This window comes from Nycticebus coucang, chromosome 23, assembly GCF_027406575.1.
Source record: "Nycticebus coucang isolate mNycCou1 chromosome 23, mNycCou1.pri, whole genome shotgun sequence".
Classification (NCBI taxonomy): domain Eukaryota; kingdom Metazoa; phylum Chordata; class Mammalia; order Primates; family Lorisidae; genus Nycticebus; species Nycticebus coucang.
The window spans coordinates 26,193,597-26,213,308 of record NC_069802.1 but is presented as its reverse complement, the minus strand read 5'-3'; the positions used below and the strand labels follow the sequence as shown (position 1 = coordinate 26,213,308).

Sequence of the window (19,712 nt, the reverse complement as noted above, 5' to 3'; positions counted from 1 at the left end):
TGGCAAACAAAGCATTACAAGCTCAGCAAACTGTTTATTCTATGACTTCTTATCCCTTATTTTAACACTTTTTCTATAAATGGTCTGTCTAAAAACTGCTACACATAAATGCTTTTTTTTTGACGTGCTGAAGACTACGAGTAAAACCCTTTTATTTTGCATAACTCATACTATAAATAAGACCGAGGTATCATTGGAAGATTTCAACTGCATCACAGTGACAATGTTTTTAAAGGACTAATACTCTAAAACTCAAACAATGATAATCACAGAGTATGCCTGGTAAGACAACCTAGAGAAATAAAAACAGGGCAGGTAACAGACAAATACGCCATAATCTGTTAACTCCTGCCCGTTTTCTCTAAAAGCTAAAATCTTGGGAGAAGACAACGGGGAGAATCTAATAAAACAACATAAAAGAAAGGCAGACAACAACCTACCACCACCTCCGCAAAAGAGACTACAATTTAATTTAAATGATTCAACACTGCCCTGCCCATCTGCTCTGAGTCTGATCAGTCATAACTCTGCAAGAAAACATTTTAGCTAGTTCTTAAATAAAAATTCACCCCCTTAGAATATACCATACAACTAAACTAAGCCATAATTTTATATTTAAATAATTTTCAATTTATCCTTTAATTCCATAGATTTTGAATTATTCACAGCATTAAAAGTAATTACGACCAATAAACCACTCTGCATTAGAAGTTAGTTCTCCCCAGTCCTAAAATTTGTAGCACAGAATATTTAGATTGTCAGTAAAAACCTGTTTTCTATTTTTAGCTATAAGAAGCACTCATTTGTTAACAATATTTCTTCTCCTTTGGGGAAATCTATTTCCAAGTTACTATTCATTTATGGATTAAATTTTATTGCTACTAAAAACAGCACTATTTCTTTAGCTTAATGTTCCAATTTTACAAAATCAGGAATTTTTATCTATTATGTATGCTTCTTTTACCTTTCTGCTATTGTGAAAAGAACAGCATTACCAGATTAGATTTTAAGCCTGAAGTTATACATTTCTACTTCTATTTATCTGATGCTAAGTTTGAAATTTATGTTTGTCTGACTGCCACTGGAATACATATTTATACATGTAGAAATGGGTCGATTTAAATGAAAACTTTAAGTTTATCACAGGCTCAGTAAGTGCCAAGTACTAGAACAAAGTTCTCCTTGTACTTTCAGTAATAAACCGCAAAGATAGCACTGATGGACCTACCAAAGAATTCAGTAAAACTTGTGTTCAAACACAAACACTTGTGTTCAATGCACTTTTTATTTGCACTCGAGAGAGCCAATGTTTTACTATGTTTCGTGCACAATGACTTACTTGTAATTTCCAAATACTGTGTTGTTATGAAGCTATTTACAAGGTATTTAGGAAACAAAATGAATTCCTTAAGACGATCTATATAATCCACTACCATACTAAATATGAAAAAATAAAAACAAAAGTGAAGTCCACCCAATCTTTGAAGAGCTGGGCTTTTGTTAGTTCCTTTCCCTCTATTACCTGACAACATAGCAGTAATAGATAGGACCTCATTAGAACAGTTGTAGTCACAACTTGCAATAACCATTTTAGCGAGCTGTGGATCTAGAGGAAACTCTGCCATCATGGATCCCAATTCAGTAAGATCTCCATCATCATTTAAAGCAGCGAGATAATTCAAAAGTTCCAGGGCTCGCATCAGAGTTTCAGGAGCTGGGGGAAAAGGCAATCTATTAGACAAGTTGCCTTAAGCAAGCAAAAATGTGACAAAGTACAAAGTATTACAAGCAATCTCATTTTTCATTCTGTAGTGGACCAAACTCAAATTGTCATCAAATTCAATTATACAGCTCTAGCAAACAATGAATCATACAAAATGGCAAAAATTTTCTTGCAGGTTAAGGTAAAACTGTCTGTTTCTAAATACAGGGAGGCTATTTTAAATATCGTGTACAATTTTAAATAGTACATTAGTGCACGTGAACTTTGTATCTACCATATATATTAAGGAATTGCTAATTCATCAATGTGCTTAAACTATTTTTCCCAAAGAAAAATCATAAAGTTTGCCCTCATATCTTCATGCTTGGAAAATAATTCAATTAAGCTGAATACCTAGAACAAATTCTAAAGGAAAAAAAATGATTTTTTTTCCCTTTTCATGTAATTTTTTTTTTCTCTTTCTCATGTAACTGTCACCCTTTTAAATTTTAATGCTAGATCACTTAACTTGATGCCTACTGGAAGAAAAAGTAAAATGTATTTAATACATATACTGAACAGGATGCAGAGAAATACTAAAAGTACGTTTTGGTTAAAAGATCTAACAAAATGTACTTTAGGAAATCATACCTGGGGGATCCATAAAATCAAAATGCACCAAATCGTCAATACCAAGTTTCTTCAATTGTAACACAACTGATCCTAAATTAGAACGTAAAATCTCAGGATAGGTATTATCCTAGCAAAAAACAAAAACATTTGCTTTGTTAAACATTCCTCAATCACCTTAACGCAGAAAATAAAACATATCTGTACCCCACCTCCTTAGCTATTTATCTGCTTATGCTCCTGAAGCGAAAGTGATGATGCTGGCAATTCAGATGTGCCAAGGAGAGGCTGTAAAGAACTTCCCTCATAACGTACTTCAAGTGAAAAGGTGCAAGTTCTCCACTGAACAGGGAGCTAGGGGGCGCACATACTGAGGCTGCTATGATCTATGATAAAGTATCAGTACACATAAGGTTCTGTACTATCCGAGGCTTCGGGCTGGTAGTCTTGGAACACATCCCCCGGGGTGTCAGAGGGGACACTACTATATTGGTGGACTATACCATAAATCTCACTCAGGGAGAAACTAGGGAGCTTTGGTCCTTAGTTAGGCAAAATAAAGTAAACGAAGCAATTTTCTTCTGCTAACAATTCAACTTAATCTTTAAAACAGGAAAAGTAACTGCAATACCCTTTACCTGCATTTCTGTTTTGTAAGCTTTCTCTGTGTAAAGTCTGAAGCATTTCCCAGGTCTGGTACGTCCAGCTCGACCAGCCCTTTGTTGAGCTGAAGCTTTACTAATAGCTGTCACCAAAAGGGACTCAACCCTGATGCGAGGATTATAAACCTATTGGGATGAAAACAACATAAGATTGTTCCTTAAACACAAAATTGATCCAGAGGCAGCCCATAGTAATCACTAAAATAAACAGTATTACTGATGACCACCATAAATCATGCTGCCCCAATTCATCATCCCTTGCCTTAACTTTCTCTCAGACATTCTTACTCCACTATTCTGAAAGACTCATGCTAACATGAGTAAGTTCTTATCTAACACACAGATACGTTACATGATCTTTATACCTCCTAATTTAAAATAATTTCACCTCTACCTGTTTACCTTGTGCCTTGCTTTTACAGGCAGGATAGTGAAGGATTCTGCCTGAAAAGAAAGCTATAATTTCAAGACTGATGCTCAGAGGAGACATCAAGAGAAACGTCTTGAACTTAGTCCAAAAGAAGTCAGCTGTGTTCCTCTCCATTTAACAGAAAAATTTTCCATCAATAACATGATGTACTTAGAAGATATAATCAACTCATCCAAAAGATGTTTAAAAAATATTTACTGAATAGCCATTTCACTTGTCAAAAATGTCTGGTGTCCAGCACTCATAAAATAGAAGAAGTAATATAGGACCATTTTTGCAAACAGTGAGCCCAGTACACAGTTGGAACTCTAATGTTAGGTAAGTGACTGGTCTGTAGGGATGGCAGTCCCGTACAGGCAGTCCTCAAATTACAAACATCCAACTTACATACAGGTCGCACTTACAAATGGAGGCTATTACAGGTAATAGGTAAATGTACGTGTTCCAACTTATGTACAAATTCAACTTAAGAAAAAACTTACAGAACCTGTCTCATTTGTAACCCAGGGACTGCCTGTAACTCTTATTACATTGCCTGTATTTGTATCACTCCCCCCCACTCTTCACTCGAACATACAAGCCAACACACCAGCCACCACTAAATTCAAACAAAGAAACCAGAGCAATCCTAAATGAGAACCTCTCCGCCCCCTAAAAAGCCTAGGATTAAACATAAAACACTGTCTTAATTTCTGGAAGCCAGCTAGAACATAAAGGGCTCGTATAGCAAAAATCTGAAAATAAAAAGAGAACACAGAAAAATAATTCTAAGAAGTAGAACACAGAAAAATAATTCTAAGAAGTAAATTTTAGGTATTAAATAAAGGGGTCCTAGTACCATTAAGCTAACACTAATTTATAAAATGTCCAACTAAAACAGTAACCTTTTGTTTTGCAAATCCAGGATCAATCACAAACACCACACCGTCTATTGTCAAAGATGTCTCTGCAATGTTAGTTGACACAACTACCTGTGAAGAAATATAGAATATGAATTATATTATGCATTAAGTACAACTACCATCACAGTTAAGATTAACTCAACTTTCACTACCCAAGGAATTTCAAGCCAATAAATAAACTAGAAATAAGATTTTGTCTTCCATGGCCAATGCTAAAGAGAGAAACTCAAACTAAGAATGCAACTTCCTTTTCCAACACAGCTATAATATCAAGTTATTATTCAACCACATTGTGATGATTATTCAATAAAAGGATAGTATCAAAAGAAATACACCAATAAAGAAATGAAATATACCTTACAGAACATCTCACTGATAAAACATCCCTTATAATATGCAAACTTCCACACCTGTATATTTTTCAGTGTTTTTGAGCATTATTTATGGAAGAAAAGTATTTGTAAGCATTTATATCACTGAAATTTAACTCACCATTTTTTTTAGAAATGCCACAAGAAAAACTCAAGGTGTTATACAATCAAGTAAGAACTGGTAAATCATCAGAATCAGATGTAGTGCATTTGTAAATGTACAATCTTATAGGGATAACAAGTAACCATACACTGGAACAAAGTTTAAAACATTTAGTTGGGGGCGGTGGCTCACGCCTGTAATCCCAGCACTGTGGGAGGCTGAGGAGGGAGAATGGCTTGAGCTCAGGAGTTCCAGACTCACCTTAGCTACAGTGAGACCCGACTCATGAAAAAAATGAAAAAACCCAGCCGGGGGCCACAGCAGCGAGCGCCTGTAATCCCAGCGGCTTCCGGAGGCTGAGGCAGCGGGGTGCCAACAAAAACACACACACACCCCCAAAAAACATTTAAATACTAATATGTATGATAGCTTGCTTTTTATGTGTTTAACTATATGCTAAATGTTTTACAAAATTGGTTAAGAACTTGGGGATGACACGTTACATTATTTTTTCCTTTTAAAACAACATGGGAATTCCTCATTTGCATTGTTACCCAGAAGAACATCAGATTTTCACGAACAGATTACTAATGTTCTGATGGAGATACCTATGTATGCAAGCAGCTGACACAGAAAATCCATCAGATAAACTGTCTGCATTTATAGCTTTTACAGTTTGTAAGGGAAGATTAGGCATGAATAGAAACGGTAAATGACACCTGACTTACAGACTCACTGTAAGATTTCAAAAAGGTTTACTTCCACAGTGAAGACAAGGAAAGCTTTATAAAGAAAAATGTCGGGCAGCGCCTGTGGCTCAGTGAGTAGGGCGCCGGCCCCATATGCCGAGGGTGGCGGGTTCAAACCCAGCCCCAGCTGAACTGCAACCAAAAAATAGCCGGGCGTTGTGGCGGGCGCCTGTAGTCCCAGCTACTCCGGAGGCTGAGGCAAGAGAATCACATAAGCCCAAGACTTAGAGGTTGCTGTGAGCCGTGTGACACCACGGCACTCTACCTGAGGGCGGTACAGTGAGACTCTGTCTCTACAAAAAAAAAAAAAAAAATGTCCTCAGGGACATTTAGAAAAGTCCCTGAAGGTAAAGTAAGATCTACTACCAAGAGAAAAGGAAAAGGCATCAGCACTAGAAAGTGCAACTTAAACAGTGTATGTGGGCAAGAATGTCTATGGGCACCTGTAAGAAATGAAAGGACTTATATTTATTCCTATTATTTTTTAGGAAAACACGTTTTATTGGTAAATCAAATTGCTTAAATAATTCACAGGATTTTTTGTTCCATTAACTGTTTTACTTAAAATAATATTAACATTTTCATTTCTCTATTTCATAGCTATGGGGGAGCCTTCATAGCTATTGAAAAGCAATCCCAAAATTGGCAGAAAGTCTTAGAAGTTTAAAAACTTACTAAGAATCTACTAACAGGGTATTTAGAATCATTTACAGATCAAAACCCAAAACGTTCCTTTCTTCAATTAGTGAGATGAAAAGGCAGAACCAACAAAGGGATAACAAAACATGGATAGTTTGATTTTACTGAAATTCTTCAGGACATTTAGGTAACATACACAATCAATAATTAGAAACAAACAAAAACAGGCCGTATAAGGTTGATGGATAGACTTAAATAAATAAAACCTGACATTAATACTCTTCTAAGAAAGTCAGGTTTTTTGGTAATAAATCAATGAATCCAGAGGTAAGTGGCCGAACCAGGAATCAAATCTGAGTAGCTAAGTAATTATGGCAAAGTTTTTACCTCCAAGCTTCAATTTCCCTTAACAATTCTTACTTATTACCTAGTTTAGGTAACGCAGCTGTAGGGAATAAAATGGATGTGGAAACGCCTTATAAACTATAGAGAACCAATTACATGCTAAATAATTATATAAAAGGTCTTCTGATTTTCTAGAATTCTAGGATGAAAATCATGCGTCTGAAAACAGTAGAGAAAATTATCTTCTTTTATTTTTTTAAAGTTTTTAAACTTACTTTGGAAAAAATAATTTTTCATATTTCTTCTAGAACAAAATACAGCCTGTATGAAAAAAATTTCTTGATGAAGACAACTCTTTGATGAGTTATCTATAAAAGTCACTTTTTTCAGGCCAAGCACAGTGGCTCACACCTGCAATCCTAACACTGAGAGGCCAACGTGGGTGGATTGCCACAGCTCACAGGTTTGAGACCAGCCTGAGCCACAGCGAGACCTCATCTCTAAAAATAGCCAGGCGTGTGGCAGGTGCCTGTAGTCCCAGCTACTTGGGAGGCTGAGGCAAGAGAATCACTTGAGCCCAAGAGTTTGAGGTTCCTGTGAGCTATGATGCCACAGCACTCTACTGAGGGTGACAAACTGAGACTCTCTCAAAAGAGAAAAAAAAAAAAAGTCACTTCTTTTTCCACAAAATAATTTCATTTGTGTATACATGCGTTTTGTTGCAGGTGTGTGAAACAAATTCTATAATAATTATAAAGGAGATGTGTGGTTCTACATGTTTAAAAATCAAGAGATTATGCCAATAAGGCAAGACCCATGTTATTAGTGGTAAAGAGTATATATTACCACCTCCAAGTTAAACCCCAAAATCTAAGTGTTTAATGATTCCTCAGAAGCATGAATTTGGGGTTTTCCCAAGGACTAAAAATAGCTAAGGCTAAATAAATACACATACATACATAATGTAAACAAATAAATGAGATGGGTCTGGGTGAGGAGGCTCATGCCTGTAATTCCAATACTCCGAGGCTGACGTGAGAGGACAATTTGAGCTCTGGTATTTCAGATCAGCAAGAGCAAGACCCCCCAATCTCTCCTAAAAACAGAAAAATTAGCCAGGTATCATGGTTCACACCTGTAGTCTCAGCTACGTGGGCGGTTTAGACAGGAGGATTACCTGAGCCTAGGAATTTGAGGTTGCAGTGAGCTTCCATGACACCACTGATAAATAAATGAGATGGGACGATAAAAGTTGCCCTGGAATTCCAGAAAAGAACCAAGCTCTAAAACATTCTATACATAACTGGCATGGCAGCCAACAGACAAAGTGATCCTGAATTTGTTCAAGAGACTTACATCTGACCAATAGGACTCCACATAACAGTTACAGCTTTTTAGACTGTAACTTTGCAATACCTGTTTAAAGACCTTTAGAAATGTTCAAACCTCACTAAGTAACTACTTTTAGGTGAATATTCCCAATGATAAGTCCTATGGTAAAAAGTTTGGCATCACTGCCAAGATGTGCTACAAACTTTTCCCTCAATAACATGCTTTCCAAAGGGACCCACTATGATTTATTCCAGTATCTTCACTTCAAAGTAGAATTCAAGAGTACTTCAGTTGCCCTACTTGAATGCTGTTTGGACACAGTAATGCATTTAGGTTAAGCTAGTTCGGATTTTTAGTCCCCAGGGAACTCTGTGGGGGTCTGCAATTCAAAGGACATTAACTTATTTGCTTGTAAACATTCCAACAGCACCACACTAAGCTATCTTCAGATAGTGGATCATTAAGCCTCTCTTTAAAACTACAGAACCATCTCCGCAAGGACCATTTCTCTTTTTTATTGAACACTGTATGCTCTGAACCATATTAATTAGCAAACCGTAGGGTAAGCTACAGAAAAACCAGCCATTTATTTGGACAAAATTAACAAAAACTAATTATTTTAAATCAAATAATCATCACTGGATTTCATTAACACCAAAGCCACAAAACAGCAATTGTAAGTCTTAGTCAAAAGGTACACTGAAGAGATTTACTGAATGCACATACAGAACTACTAAGCTTTTAGCTTAATCAAATGCTTGAAACACTTCAGAAATCATCAGAACAGATACAAATACCTACCCTCATATAAATATATGTGTTGCATTCAGAACTTTTCTTAATGAGGAACTCATTTGTGCACGTAAAAAAGAACATAGTAACTATTTGTACAATGAATGCTACCGAAGTATGCAAATGCACATAAAACTTAACCTTAAATATTTTAAAACTTTAATACTAAAAACTTGGTGTTCATTTTTATCACAATGAAGTTGTAAAATCTATTTTGCATAACCCACTGGAATGAGTAAGATGACAAATAAAACAATGCCTTAAAAAGGTACTCAAACATACACAGAAGTACAATTTGATGGAATTTAAAATACTGTATTAAATATTCTACTTGTTCAAAAATTTCAAATACTTCTTATATATCTGCTCTATATCTAACTATATTATCCTTATGCTAGAACAAAGCAAACAAAAATATTTTTTCCATATTCAGAAGCAGAAAGTAAATCTCTGTTCTTATGTAATTTTAATTAATTTTATCATTATTGTGTATGACAGCTTTTGAATGAAAGCTCCATTCTAGTACCTGTTACAGTAATTGTTTAATTAATGGCAGCAGAATTAAGTCTTCGGCCTTAGGGTTCTTATTTTCTAAAGATAAACAGCACATCATAGAAGTAGAAGCACTTACATGTTGACCATTATGAGTAAAAAATAAAAACAAAGATGAAGCATTAAAAAACTAAAACTGAATATAGCAAATGAATAGCAGTATTTCCTGCTCTATGGCCCATCCACTCCTTCACATCTTCTTAATTCTTACCCCATCTCGTTCTTCTTGCTCTAACTGAGCTTGCCTGCCAGGGATTGGTCAGAACATATTTCAGATCTCAGGGTGTCAGCTGACAGCCCCATCTCAGTCCAGGCAGCTGCCCTTTCCAGCAACAAATATATATGACTTGATAATGTAGGTGTACACATTTTTACCCTTGTTCCATGTTTTTAGTTTGTGCTTAAGCATGCTAGGCCTGTATTATTCCTTATAAAGAGAATAATTCACCCACTGCCAAGGAAGTCCTCCCTTACCCTGCCCACCCCAGGATCATCCAGGGAGGCTCTTCTCAACCTCTAAAATGAAGCAAAAGATAACATAATCTCCTAGCAAGAACTCGAATAATTTTAACTGAATGAAACATGAAACACCATCAATGGACAGCAAAACATCATCAGAGCCCTCAATTTTGCATTAAAAGCCCAGGATCACTCCCCAGACTGAGACTATGTTAGCTGTGGTCATCACTGCATATCCAGCAGCTGCTGAAACACTCAATAAGACAAAAGTCTCCTCAGTATCCCTTAGGATTTGCAACATAAAAAACACAAACCACTGCTATGACAACAAAAAACCTAATTCTACTCCATAGGCTTAAGTTACAGATAACACAAAATGTTATCAAGTGTTAGCACCAGACTGAACCTACGTATCTAATACATTAGAGAGCACAGAGCTCAGATGTGAGCTCTTGGGTGCATACTTCTCAATGTAACTCAATGCAATGAGGAAAAGTACACAAAAAGGTGTGTACTTTTGTCCAAACACGGTATACACGGCACATCCCTACCCAAAGGATCCGGACAAAGTTGCTGCCTTCAAGGAACCCATATATTTATGCAGTGTAATTAGTGCTACTGTTAGAAAGTTTTGCAGAGTCAACATTTCACATTATAGACATGACATTTGGATAAGTCTTAAAGAAAATTCTAGGCAGGAGGCCAAGGCACCAAAGAAATGCTTGCTTTCTGCCAAATGATATAATGGGAGAAAAACAGCAATTGGCCAATATCCCCTTTTCTAAACCCACCCTGACATTCCATTTGCTAAGGAGAACTAACTGCCTAGGTGAGGGAAAGCTGTTAAATACATGTTCTTACCACAGGGTCAAAAGATACGCAGAATCCTACACTTCAACACATTTTGTTACTTTTGAAATTTAGATTATCTGTTGTATATGATCCAGATCACAATCATCTACAATATAGTCCTTTATGATCGAATGTTATTTGGTATTTCATAACCAATTCTTTCACTGTTAATGAAATGTCTGTCAAGAATCTTTCTAATGTTACCTTTCTTCCAATTGCTCCATTCTGTTTTTTTGGAGGCGGCGGCTCAAAAATGCGCTGCTGTTGCTGAGGTGGAAGTGTAGAGTACAAGGGAATAATTTTAATGTCACCAACTTCAGGGCCCAAGTCATCAACTTCACGCTTTATTCTCTTACAGGCTTCGTCAATTTCCTACAAAATAAAAGTATGAGTTTAAAAAGAAAATGAAAACGATAAGACTCTGTTTTTTATCATATTCCTAGTCTATGCAGCTTATTTTCTGGTACACATCTGCTTTCATTTTATTGATAACCTATTTTCAATTTAGTAACCAAACCTAATTTAGCAAATTTCAGTGAGATCTCCACAATCCAAGAAAGTTGATTTTTGTATTCAAATGAATATACAACTGCCTTATTTGCATTTCACACCCCCGTCTCCCTTTTCTTATAGTCAGATTTCCTAATTAATTCTCAACAAATTATACTAAAATTGCAATTTCTCACCCAGGAATATTTAACTGCATTCATGACCTTTTCAATTTTCACAATCTAAAAGAAATTGATGTGCCAGACATTTTAAATAAGGCAATTAGGCTTTAATGTCACGTATCACTAATGCAATTATACGGAAGATTTGCTTCATTGTGCCTAATGAGAACAAACACCTTTACAGTATCAACATAGATGTTTAAAAACTAGGCTAACCCAAATATCTTAAGAGCAGCCTCAAAAATTTTCCTACCATAGAAAAAGTACTCATATGCTGCCTAACAATGGGGTTATGTTGTTGTGCAGACATCAGTATAGTAACAGACCATTGATCCTGGATTACAAACCTACATAGCATATTTATGTACTGAATACCATAGGCAACTGTAACAGAAGCACTGGTACATCTAAACATTGAAAGCATTAACACTAAACACATGGAACAAGGGTAAAAATGTGTACACCTGCATAAGGTACTTGTCATGCACTGAGCCTGCAGGACTGGAAACTGCTCTGGGCTAGTCACTTAGTAGTGAGTAAATATGCATACCTAGGATATTCTGAACACTACTGTACCACATTTTAAAAAAAGCATTTTTCTTTTATCAATAATTATCCTTAGCTTACTGTAATTATTTTACTTCTTAAATTAAAAAATTTAACTGTTTGACTCCCAGAGTACACTTAGCTTAAAACATAAACACATAAAGCTGTATAAAAAATTTTTCATATACTTATTCCATAAGCATCTTCCAATTTTTAATCATTATTATTATTTTTTACTTCTTACTCTTTCTTGTTAAAAGCACAGACAGACAGCCAGACACACACACACAGTAGCTTAAGCCTTTGCAGGGGTAGGATCATAAATATCACTGTCTTCTACCTCCATATCTTATCCCACCAGAGCAGAGGTTCTCAACCTTCCTAATGCTGCAATGTATTTTCATTGTTAAAAAGGGGTCACGACCCATAGGTTGAAAATCGCTGCACTAGAGGGTCTCATGGCCTTCTTCTGAAACACCCACCTGTAACTGTTTTGTAATTATCTTTTCTTTTTAATAAGTAAGAGTATGGTAAATACATCAAAGTAATATCATTATTTATTATTATCAAGCATTATGTACTATATATAATGGTAATGTGTTATATAGTACTTTTCACAACTGGCAGCAAAGTAGGTTTGTTCACACCAGCTGAGTAATGTGATGGTGCAGTGTTGTTACCAGACTACATTTCATTCAGTTATAATATGGGACATCACGCCACTGCTGCCACCATATATGCAGTCTGTCAAAACCAAATCGCCACTATCCAGCACATGACTGTGTTCTAATGCATCTGCACTCAAATCAACATTTAAAGGAAGAAGACACGATACATGGGGGGTGGGGAGGCATTCTGGGAAAGCTTTAAAAATGGGGTAGGGAGCATGTTGGGTAAACATGTTCTGTCAAACAGCTTGTTATATATTAAGCAATCTATCCAATGAATAACCCAATCAGAAGCTATCCTCATTAACAAATTACTTTTTTTACTCAAAAGTCAGATTGTTACAAATTTATTCTAACAGGGAATTTTACCTGAATTTATTGTGTGCCTTTACTATATAAACTAATTTTCATTTAGATGATATGAAATCAATTACAACTCTATTTTCTTTGTTAACCAAGTAAATAAAAATTTATTTCCACCTATTTTAAACATGTTTTCTTAAACAACATAAGGTTTTCTGCCCCAGAAATTGTGACACAAAAAATTGCTAACAAAGATCTGATGTTAATAGTTTCCCTCCTAAGATCAAGTTTCTGAAAATAAATGAATAAATAAATAAAAGCAGAATGCTATTCATCAAAAGAAAAAATGTAATAAAGGATACATTTTTAGAAAAAAATTAACTTTCAACTGCTGTATCTAGATTAGAATGCCCCCTGCTGGTATTTCAATACGAAATTAAGCGCTCTCCAAATTAAAAAAAAAAAAAAAAGATTTCAACATATTAAAACATGTAAAGTTAAACTTCAAACACTGACACTACCTGTAACTTTGTTAATTTTACAATATCTATGACTGGAAAATGGCAAAAAGGCACCAAATACCCAGATTTCACATACTAAAAAATTAAGTGTCCAAATCATTATATTATTTCAGTATTTTAAGATGACTATGCCAACTATAATGAAGGGACTACACTACCCTTACCCAATCTGCTAAGCCTGCAAGGAGCTAAAATAAACTGCACGAGATACAAAGATATCTGTAAAGTACAAAGGAAAAAATCCCACGCCACTGAAGTCTTTATATAAACAAGGTTCTAAACAGTTTTAAAACCCTGCAACAAAAATTTCCCCTTTAAGTTTACCAAACTCCCAGAGTCAACAGTGAAAGTTCAAAATGCTACAAAACTTATCTACAGTCATCAGAATATAAAACAAACAGGTAGAGAAAGAAATGAAGTTTCACTTCCCAAGCAGCAGCCATCTGCTTAGTCATCAGCAATACCCAGGAGACAGAAGTTTAGGGATTTCTGATTTAAAGAAAGGTGTTAGCCTCGAATGCATCAATATGTCAGTATATTAATTTGGACTTTACCTGAGAACTGAATGCATGTTGAAAAAAATATTTTACTAACCAAATTAAAGATAAAATAATTTACTGCCTAAGAAATGAAGAGTTTCAGAATTATCTATACTCTTAAAACTGATACTTCAATAAACAATCACTCTTACCTAATTCAATAGCATAGCTTCCCTAAGGACTTACTATTAGACAACACTTTATTTTAAATATTAGATCCAGCTTTTATGCATTAAAATATGTAAAGTTCAAACATTCTAGAATTCAAATCTTTCTCAATCTTTCACCAATTTACACTGGTCTTTCTCTCTCAAATTAATTCTAATGACTATAGAAGCACTATTATTATAGTTCATATCTACAGTAGCACTTTATTTCATGAGTGACATAAAATCCCAAGTTGTCCTTTAGTTGCCCCAATATGAACTGCGTGAAGTTGTCTCAGAGGAAAACTTTTCAGGTCCTCACCATGAGACAGGCCATCTGGTATTTCCAACAGAATCCCAGTATGTGTGGGTTATCTTAGTATGATAATTTAAAACAGTCCTTAAAAAAATGAAAATATAGTATATACTTTGGAAGCAATAAGACATGACACAAGATCTCAACAACTTCAATACCGTATCACAGTATAAATGTTGTGTACATGCCATCAAATAAGGTTCTCTTCCTTATAAAATATTAATGTGTGAAAATTCTTTCATTCAAAATGAATAAAAGGGAAGACGAGTACCAAGAGAGGGTAACTTCATTTATCTGAAAAAAATAAACTTGCAACATATCTCATTTCCCTAAAGAACATGTATGATACTCTACTAAGAATAACTTTGCACCCACCTCCAAGGGAAACTATCTGGCAATGTCTGCTATCATTTTTGGTTGGCACAACCAGAAGTATTAGTGCATCTAATGGTTAGAATTTAGGGTGGATGATCCATGCCCTCCAATGCACAGTGCGTGTCACAACACAGAATTAACCAGTTCACAGGGTAAATAGTGCTGAGACTGAGAAACTCTGCTCTGCAGGGAAAAAAACCACGGCCAATGGGGCGCAAAACAAAGACAACTCTGAAGAAATCCAAGGAAAAAAAAAGATTGACATAGCTTTTAAACCAAACATTTGCTCAAATATTACTACAAAGCACCCTGGTAGAATCTAACAGAAAGAGTTCACATTACAGTGTGGGGAGGCAGTCACACAGCAGACCTTTCATATCTGAAAGAGACTAAGGCAATTTCCCACAAGACCATTTAGGATGTCATCAATGTATCAGAGGCATCATATTGGCTAAAATACTTCTATGGAACAGTGACCCTTGAAATGAAATAAATATAAAAATGGGCCAAGGAGCTTGTTAAAGATGTGGATTCCTGTATTCCGCTCCCAAACTTCAAGTTGGGAAGGAACAGAGGCAAGAAGCTGCCTTGTTTTAACAAATTTTCTTCTCTCAAGCAGGCAATCTACTGACCACACTTAGGAGACAAAATTCCAGGGCAAATGTAAATCTTTCACTCTAAAAGACATTACAACATTTTTTTTTTTTTTTTTTTGTAGAGACAGAGTCTCACTTCATGGCCCTCGGTAGAGTGCCGTGGCCTCACACAGCTCACAGCAACCTCCAACTCCTGGGCCCAAGCGATTCTCTTGCCTCAGCCTCGCGAGCAGCTGGGACCACAGGCGCCTGCCACAACGCCCGGCTATTTCCTGGTTGCAGTTTGGCCAGGGCTGGGTTTGAACCCACCACCCTTGGCACATGGGGCCGGCGCCTTACCGACTCAGCCACAGGCGCCGCCCGACATTACAACATTCTAAGCTTTACACTCATACACCATTTGTTGCATATTCTCTTTTAAATTTACAACCTTAAATTAAGGATTGTAAAAGCAATCCTTAATTAAGTGGGCCATAAAAAAACAAAAATAGGGGTGGATCAGTACATCTATTTAAGTTTAAATTATTTAATCTTCCATGAAATAAAAATTGAACCTTTCTTCTTAGCCACATTTCAATGCTCAAAAGTCCTATCTTGTTAGTGGCCACTTTCAGTGAACACAAGATACAAACATTTCCAGCATTACAAAAAATTGTGCTGGACAGCACTGTTCTAGAATGTCGCCACTCAACCCTTAAAGAGCACCAGCATTATCCTAGAAGTTTATTAGAAATGCAGAATCTCAGGCCCTCTCATGACCTAATGAATCAAAATCGGCAAATTTTCTAAATGATCTGCATGTGTGAAAGTTTTAGAAGCACATTTTACAAAATTGGCAAAGCCTATTAGAGAAAAACTCTAACCCTTTAGCAAAATGCTTTCCAGAATTTTGTTTTATCCAAACAGCTTTCCCTAAATTTATTGTGCCACTCAAGAATTTCACACCATACCTATCAACAGCCTGGTAGAAATGAGTATAGAGAATAAAATTTGTATCTAAAAATTAGTTAAGTTCTAACCAAGAATTTTTTTCATTCCTTCCAATCCTCAGTGAGCACATGGAATATAAAAAACAAAACACAGAATTATTTTGATAATGGATGGGCACCCCAGTTCACTCATAAGCTACTTAACCAATGAAAATAATTTGATTTCAAAACCAGCTATGATGCTAATTCGCGCCTCAGCAAACTACCGCTTATAACCAAGATCTCTCCACCGTTGAGATTACAATTGCTAAATTTTGAAATTCTAAAAGCATTCAGCACTCTCAGGATAATTATCTAAAGCACAAACACTGGTGTTATAACAAGATATTCCTAGACTAGATTAATAAAAGAAGTAATATATGCCAAATTTTTAAGTTTCAAGTTTGTGAATAATAGAAATAATATGTCAAAGGCCAAATAACGAAGCCAATAATAACAATACCTCTTGACCAGTTAAGAAAAGTAGAAGATCTCCCTCTTCCTCTTCACACATATGAATCTGGATCACTGTTCGAATTGCTGCTTCAAGATAATCTCTCTCTGGTTCTGGAGTGTAAAAGATCTCAACAGGATGTGTACGCCCAGGAATAGTTAAGAGAGGACAGTTATCAAAGTAAATCTGGAATTTTCCTGCATCTAGAGTGGCACTCATAACTATAACCTGTAAGAAAACAATAAATAACTTGAAGCTGTTTTGTCTTCCCAGGTTCTTAAGGTATAGTAATATTTAACTGTTATATCTGTATCAGATATTTTAAGAAGCCAATGAAATAAAAAAAAAATACAGAATGACTCAACTATACAAAGTTATTTACATTAAAAAATTTAGAAATAAACCTAACACCCAATAAATGAATACACTATAATCTTTTTTTTTTTTGGTAGTTTTTGGCCGGGGCCAGGTTTGAACCCACTAACTCGGATATATGGGGCCGGTGCCCTACTCCTTGAGCCACAGGAGCTGCCCTAAACTATAATCTTTCTTCATCAAATAACTTAAAAACCAAAGTTTATAAAATTATATATGTGAAATGATTGGTAAAAGATAACTCCTCCATAAAACATTTTACGTTTCCTGGAGTTTAATTTCTACTTTATTATTATTATTATTATTATTATTTTGAGACAGAGTCTCACTATGTAGCCCTTGGTAGAGTGCCCTGGAGTCACAGCTCACAGCAACCTCAAACTCCTGGGCTCTTACCTCAATTCTCTTGCCTCAGCCTCCCAAATAGCTGGGACTACAGGTGCCCACCACAATGCCCGGATGCTTTTTGTTGCAGTTGTCATTGTTGTTTAGGTGGTGTGGGCTGGGTTCAAACCCACCGGGCTTGGATTATGTGGCTGGCGCCCGTAACTACTATACTATGGGCACTGAGCCTTAATTTCTACTTTAAATTGAGTTTCTCCCTAAAACCTCAGTAGCTCATTAAGTTTAGTAAGCAATGATAGCACACATTAATTCATTAAATATATTTTTAAAACACAAATTTAATTTTTATAAGCAAAAACATGCTCAGACCTCATAAAAGAGACCCAGAACCTTTCTTCCCAGTGCAGAATCCTTCTGTACCACACATACCAACAAATGAGTCTACATTCCAATGAATGGTGTACACATATACCATAGCAAAAAGAACTTCATAAACTTTGGGGGGTCAAAAATATCAGAATATAGTTTTAAGCCTTTAAGCAACTGCTTTTCTAAGGAGCTGCTCGTCCTGGGTATAGTTATTCCCATTCCCTATTACAAGATATAATGGGTACAGCGTTAGTGTTGGGATAAGGCCATGAATCTGATACTAAAAGGAGGCCTCTGGTTTAACGAAGGGTAAGGTAAGTGGCATAATTACCAAAGTATTTTATTATGAAGAGATTATAAAATAATTGGGTGAATTAAAAACTGAGATCTGACTTAAAAATACATTATTAAAAAGTGGGGAAAATATACTTAAAATCTAAAATGAAGACATAACAAAGTAGATTAGACATTACTTCACCTTTAAATCTGATCTCTGTCTTACAACTTCCTTCAGAACACCCATAAGAATATCTGTAGCCAGTGTCCTTTCATGAGCTTCATCAAGAATTATTACACCATAACGCTCCAGGAGGGGATCATTCATAGCTTCACGAAGTAACATGCCATCGGTCATATACCTATATTTACAAAGAACATGTTGGTCAAAGCTCATTTGCGTCATTTTAAAACTAAACTTCATACCATAAAAAAGAAATGCAAAGACATTATATAGGTAAATAAAAAATACACTTCTGCCAAAGACAATAGTGCTACTGTTTCATAATTAATTGCAAAAGTAAACTTCAAGAAAATTTTCCAAGAGTGTATCATCAAATAAAATATACATCATCAAATCTTATCAAATGCCAAGTATAAACACCCAAATGTACTGAGGAAACCAGAGATCCCTGATTATAGAATATAATAATCACATGGTTTCATACAAATGCTAACCCAAAAATCATTAAAATAAATGAATTTTTTTTTTTTTTCACTATTTGAGTGCCATGGCGTCACAGCTCACAGCAACCTCAAACTCTTGGGCTTAAGCAACCTGCCTCAGCCTCCCAAGTAGCTGGGACTATGGGTGCCTGCCACAAGGTCTGACTATTTTTTTTGGTTGTAATTCTCGTTGTTTAGCAGGCCCGAGCCAGACTCGAACCCTCCAGCCTCAGTGTATGTGGCCAGCACCCTACTCACTGAACTACAGGCACTGAACCTGAATAAATGAATTTCTTAAAAGAAGAATTTTAAACATAAAAATAAAGGGTGGCCATGAAGTTTGTGTGCAATTTAAATAGTTACAACCCTATATTCAACCTGAAATCGAAACCAATAAACGACTTTAAAGTTGCCTCATGGTATCACATTACTAAAATGTTACCTGAGCAGATGATTTTAAAAGTCCTTGCTTAAACCAACAAACTCCAGGTTCAAAACGGCTGATAGAATGTGAGTCTTCCCTGCCTCCAGCCCCACCCCACCCCCCTCACAAAGAAATGACCCTACAGAAGCACAACAGAAATTCATTCAGTAAGGCACTGGGACTGAGAGGAGCATCAACACTATAGAAGTGCTGATACATAAATGGAAGATAAAAAGCAAAAAGATATCAGATTCATCAACAAACCAAAGTGAGAGGGAAACCAGCCTTAGGGATGGCTCAAAAAAGGGCAACTAATATGAAATCTAGCCATCATAGGAGAGGCACCATGGAGACCTGGATAAGAAGAGAGGCAATCACAGAGTAAGGGCGGTCTGCAGAGAACTGCGTGGGTCAGTTGTCTCCTGTCCATTCCACTTAGATTGTCGCTGTTACCATTACAAAACAACGAACCTGTTTGGCACCTGGAAAAAAAACAGTATGCCCCTACATGCTGAAGTCACAGCTCATTCACATAAATTAAAAAAAAAACATGATTTTATTTACAGATTTAAAGTGGTATAAAAATCTGAAGTAATCATTTATATCTTCACTATTTTGGCTCTTTTCATGATGA

The 19,712-nt window shown here is 35.9% G+C and overlaps 1 protein-coding gene across 1 annotated transcript in view; it reads right to left on the bottom strand.

Annotated features, from left to right (window-relative positions):
* DHX15 (DEAH-box helicase 15) overlaps positions 1–19,712 on the bottom strand; it is a 51,356-nt gene that overhangs the window by 9,974 nt on the left and 21,670 nt on the right. Inside the window, exons 4-10 of the mRNA XM_053577512.1 lie at positions 18,191–18,350; positions 16,633–16,851; positions 10,725–10,892; positions 4,309–4,395; positions 2,971–3,120; positions 2,354–2,462; positions 1,523–1,714 (exon numbers count right to left, since the gene is read on the bottom strand). Of these exons, the coding sequence (XP_053433487.1) occupies positions 1,523–1,714; positions 2,354–2,462; positions 2,971–3,120; positions 4,309–4,395; positions 10,725–10,892; positions 16,633–16,851; positions 18,191–18,350 (1,085 nt within the window). The remainder of the gene's footprint in view (positions 1–1,522; positions 1,715–2,353; positions 2,463–2,970; positions 3,121–4,308; positions 4,396–10,724; positions 10,893–16,632; positions 16,852–18,190; positions 18,351–19,712) is intronic.